Genomic DNA, 4495 nt, shown 5'->3' on the forward strand with positions numbered 1-4495 from the left:
CTGAGCCTGGTTCTGCTGGAGGTTTCTTCCTGTTCAAAGGGAGTTTTTCCTCTCCACTGTCGCTACAAGCATGCTTAGTGTGAGGAATCGCATTTGAGTCAATGAGTCGATGCAATTAAGTGGTTTTCCTTAAATAGAAAACTATGCGACTGGATGATCTGGTTGAATTGTCTCTGTAAAGTGACCTGAGATGACGTGTGTTGTGAATTGGCGCTATAGAAATAAACTGAATTGAAACATTTTAGGGAAAGTCTGACCAAGAAACGATCTTTACCAATAACTTCCACGACATGAAGGTGGAGTTTCCTCTTCAGTACATTTAAAGTAGCGTCCAGTGGATCCTGACCGTCGTTTATCAGCCTCAGGTTCTGTTTTGTGTCTTGAGAGTAGGCCAGCCACATGGCTCCGTACTCCTCCGTGGAAAGCCTCAAAGCTCTGCAGGAAACACAGTGGATTACTTTAAACAGCCGCGCCCAGTGAAGACGCATTTGGAACTAAATCGCAGGATCTTCTCACCTGATGAAGCTTGTTAGAGGAAGTTTGTGCGAAAACTGCGCCGTCTGAGGTGAGTCTGCGGGCAGCTGCCAACATGCCGTTGCAGACAGATCAAAGTGAACTGAGGGTCTTTTTACAGTTAGCAAATACTGATAAACTGCTACATCGTTGCTTTTCATCTCCTCTGGTGGACCATCAGACACGCAGGATACCTTCAAAGAAACATGGCATTATATAAAAGATGTTTGGATGAGACCCATTTGAATGTTTTCCCTCCGATAACGCACCTCTAGTTCTTCAGAGGTGACCTGCAGTCGCATCTGTTGAAGGATAAAATCTGAGCAGTTGGAGACAAAGACGACAAGCAAGACCGCTTCCTCTTTCTGAACGTGGCAGGCGGAGACAGCCAGGCTTCGGTTGGAGTGCAGGGGGACGATTTCAGAGCGAGGAAACGCAGAAAGCTCTGCTGGAAGATGTGAGGCGAGGGACGAGTCTTTGGAGCCGTCTGAGTGTCCGTTCGGAGGAGGTTCATCAATGATGAGAGGAGGATCCGTTTCTGCTGACTCGTCTTCTGCATAACAGGAGCCGTTCTGAGCAGGGAGGTCCTCCGGGAGTCTGTGCGTCTCTTCAGGTGAGGAAATGTCCAGGTCTGAGGAGTCCAGCAGGTTCTTACACAGCAGGTTATCGGCCCCGTTAGAGGGCGGGACGGCTGGGTTCGTTATTCGCTCAGTACTTCCTGATTCTTTGGGTTTTCTTCTGAAACGCTGGGATGTTGGCTCCGGCTTTCCCATCTGGTGGAAGAGGAACCATCAGGTTCTAACATACATCTGTATTATTGCACCAGAAATTAGTTTGGATTTATCCTTTGTCAACAGAAATCTATAAACCAGTGGCTGCAGCATTTCATCCTCATACTAAATGTTTTGTTTTTTTTCCCAGCAGTTTCAAAAGACTTGGTTATGATTAGGGGTGTAAATAGCAATTGTTTTGTATCGATGCATCGATCCAACAGCCGACGATCCGATGCATCGATACGTCCGCAAGAGAATCGATTCATGTTTTTTTTTTTTCCTCCGGTCTATTTTTATCCATTTGCTCCTGGGCGTAATTCTCCCTCCGGTGCTGCGGTGGCGCTAAACCTATTTTGCCCTCCTACCTTGCTTCCTGGTTATACTCTTACAGCAGTGTGTTGCAGTGAGCTTGATGCAGACATTTTTTATTTATGCTCAATATTAAAGCGTGGTCTGCGCTACACGCTGTGGGTCTAGATACGGCCGAGGCGGCGAGGAAGTGGGGGCGAGTTTAGTCCGACGACGGAGGGACATGAGGGCCAAAAAGAGCGGAGATCCAGATGGAAAAAGGGTCCCAGCGTTCTCGCGCACCTCGCTCTGCTAGCGGGTCAAACTTCACGAGTTGTTTTCCGCAATTTTGGTCATAAAAACAAAACAAGCCGGCCTCCTGTCTGCGGCACTGTCTGCGGTCAGCTACAATCTGGGAGAGGAGCAGCGGAGCGTCTGTGGAGGGGGCGGGACGTCTGGAGCCGAGGGATTGAATCATTGCACTCATTGCACTGATTTTCTGCAGCATTTTTTGATGCAACTTTTCTACTTCTGTTATTTGCTGTTGTTTCTAAAAAAAAAAATGCATAACGATATTACAGCTTTCATTGATTTATTTCAAACTTGAAACTTTGTTTAGCCTGTAAGGTGTAAAAAAAATAATAATAAAAAAAACAAAAAAATAATCGATTAATCGAATCAAATCGTGGTGTATTCTTGAGTATCGAAAATAATCGGATCGTTGGGTCAGGAAATCGATCCTGAATCGAATCGCAATGATGAATGTGATTTACACCCCTGGTTATGATTAAATAAACTTTTACTTAAATAATTAAGACCGGAAATTAAAGTTACTTGCAACTTTCCCTCTCCTTTATTTACGTCCTAATATTTTATTACTGTCTTGTATTATTTGTCTACAAAGACGTGTAAAAATCAAACATTCATTTGTCTTCTGTTTTAAAAGTATTAATTTAAACTGAAAACTATCAGTTCAAGTAAGCTTATTGAAAAAATAAAAATAATATATATATATATATATATATATATATATACACACACACACACACATATATATATAGCTTGTCTAACTCCTCGCTGGCAGCTGCGTGGCCTCTGTCCCCCGCTGTGCCCAACGTGATGATGTTATTTGGCAGTTTGGCAGAAATCAGGGACATAAACAATGGAGAGCAACACAGAAGGATGCCAGGGCGTAGTCATTGTGATTTATTGTTTCGCTCTATTATCTGTCTGAATCCGTCTCACCAGAGCTGCTCCATGTTTATGGGGTGTAACACAGTTGATTCTGCTTGTTAGATCAAAAGAGAGTAAAGCGCTGTGTTTACGTCTGTAGGTTGCGTTCAATGGTTTCACGTAATTTAGTGGGTTAAAAATGGTAAATGGCCTGTACTTATATATAGTCCCTTTTTGGAAGATATTAAACAATGACTTTTGTAGAGATCTTAGACAAAGAAAACAAAAGTTATTCTACTAGTAGAAAAGAAAGGGTTGTTGTTGACACAAAGTTAAAGTAGTGTAGCTTAATATGGCTAACTGACCGAGCTAAAGGAGGAAGGAAGAGAAACATCTTCAAACTTGGAAACAAAGTCCAGTGGATTGATTTTTAACTTTTTGGAATGATGATGAACTGGGTGAATGAGAATCTTCACCAGCATCTGTTAGAGGTCAAAATTATCCTTTTTTTAAGATCCTTTATCTAAGATCATAGAAAAATATGTCAAATCAGTACTTCCTATGGTTTAAATTCCCTCGCCTGTTTCGGACAAATGTATAATTCTGACGGTGCTGTCCTGGAAAGTGATCAGAAGTAGACCTTCCCCTCACCGACTCACACGTTCAACCTGAAAAGCTTAACCTTTTAATTAGCGTATGTCGATTTCCTGTTTTACAGTGATGTGGTGATCAGTGAAACTTTGATGACCTTGTCTGTAAAACTTGCTTTTTTTTGTATTTCTTAGTATTTTAACTCAATTATCAGTATTTCATGCTGTGTATGTCATTTCATGGCAGAGAGCACTTTGGAAGGAGGAATAAATAAAGTTGATATTGACATGTGTGTCCTTCTGTCTCAGCTCACCAGACAGACGGAGCTCTGGGAGGCCAGACCGACGAACAGCGAGGAAGCTAGCTGCTGTTTCTCAGGATCGCATTCAGGGCTTGGTGTCGGAGTTTGACCGTTTGAGCTGCTGGTGTTAGCCTGCTGGTCGACGGTCCGCACTGGGCTGGCCACCTCAGTCTGGGGGGGGTTTTCTGCAGGTTCTTTCTGGACCAGATAACCATCTCTGCCCCACAGCCTCTTCACACCATCCAGCTTCAAGGCTGTAGAGCTGAAAAAAAGAAGAATTTTAGATATCAAGAGAGTAAAAAAGATAAATCCCCACCTTGGATGTGTGTCCATGTACCTGCCCTTGTGTGAGAAATCATTGCTGTCTCCTGAGAGACCAGAGCTAATGGACAACAGCGTGGGGGACTGTCTGTCTGTGATGCTGCAGGAGGACGTGCTGATTGGCAACGACAGTCCATAAGGCTCCAGATTCAGAGCTGCGACAAAAGACAGGATCAGGACAGGTCCAAGCAAAGCAGTCAAGGCTCTGCCAAAACATTTACTTACCTTTGGATCGAGACAGTTCCTCCTGCCTTTGATGCGGAGGCTTGTAAGGAGCCGCGCCTGCAGCCAACGCCTCCGACACAAATCCGTCCAGAAAAGAAAGCGAAGAATCCACCTGGAAAACAACAGAGTTACAGCTACAAACATGCATATGGAAAAATCAGACAAACCTGGTTAAAAGGGAACGCCGTTTTTTTTTTTTTTACATTGGCCCCTTGATTTTCCGTTATTCCATCATGTTCTACTCACCCATATGAGTTTTGTGTCATTTGGAGCCGTTCTGAAGATATTCCACTTTGTTTTTAAAACATAT

General features: G+C 43.5%; 1 protein-coding gene across 1 annotated transcript in view; it reads right to left on the bottom strand.

Annotated features, from left to right (window-relative positions):
- The window catches only part of ap4e1 (adaptor related protein complex 4 epsilon 1 subunit), a 23727-nt gene that overhangs the window by 2707 nt on the left and 16525 nt on the right, over positions 1-4495 (bottom strand). The window contains 6 exon segments of the mRNA XM_015393754.1: positions 275-435; positions 517-707; positions 783-1286; positions 3652-3901; positions 3977-4115; positions 4186-4297. Coding sequence (XP_015249240.1) covers positions 275-435; positions 517-707; positions 783-1286; positions 3652-3901; positions 3977-4115; positions 4186-4297 — 1357 coding nt within the window.

The sequence above is a fragment of the Cyprinodon variegatus genome, unplaced genomic scaffold, assembly GCF_000732505.1.
Source record: "Cyprinodon variegatus isolate N-32 unplaced genomic scaffold, C_variegatus-1.0 Scaffold656, whole genome shotgun sequence".
In the NCBI taxonomy this organism is placed as follows: domain Eukaryota; kingdom Metazoa; phylum Chordata; class Actinopteri; order Cyprinodontiformes; family Cyprinodontidae; genus Cyprinodon; species Cyprinodon variegatus.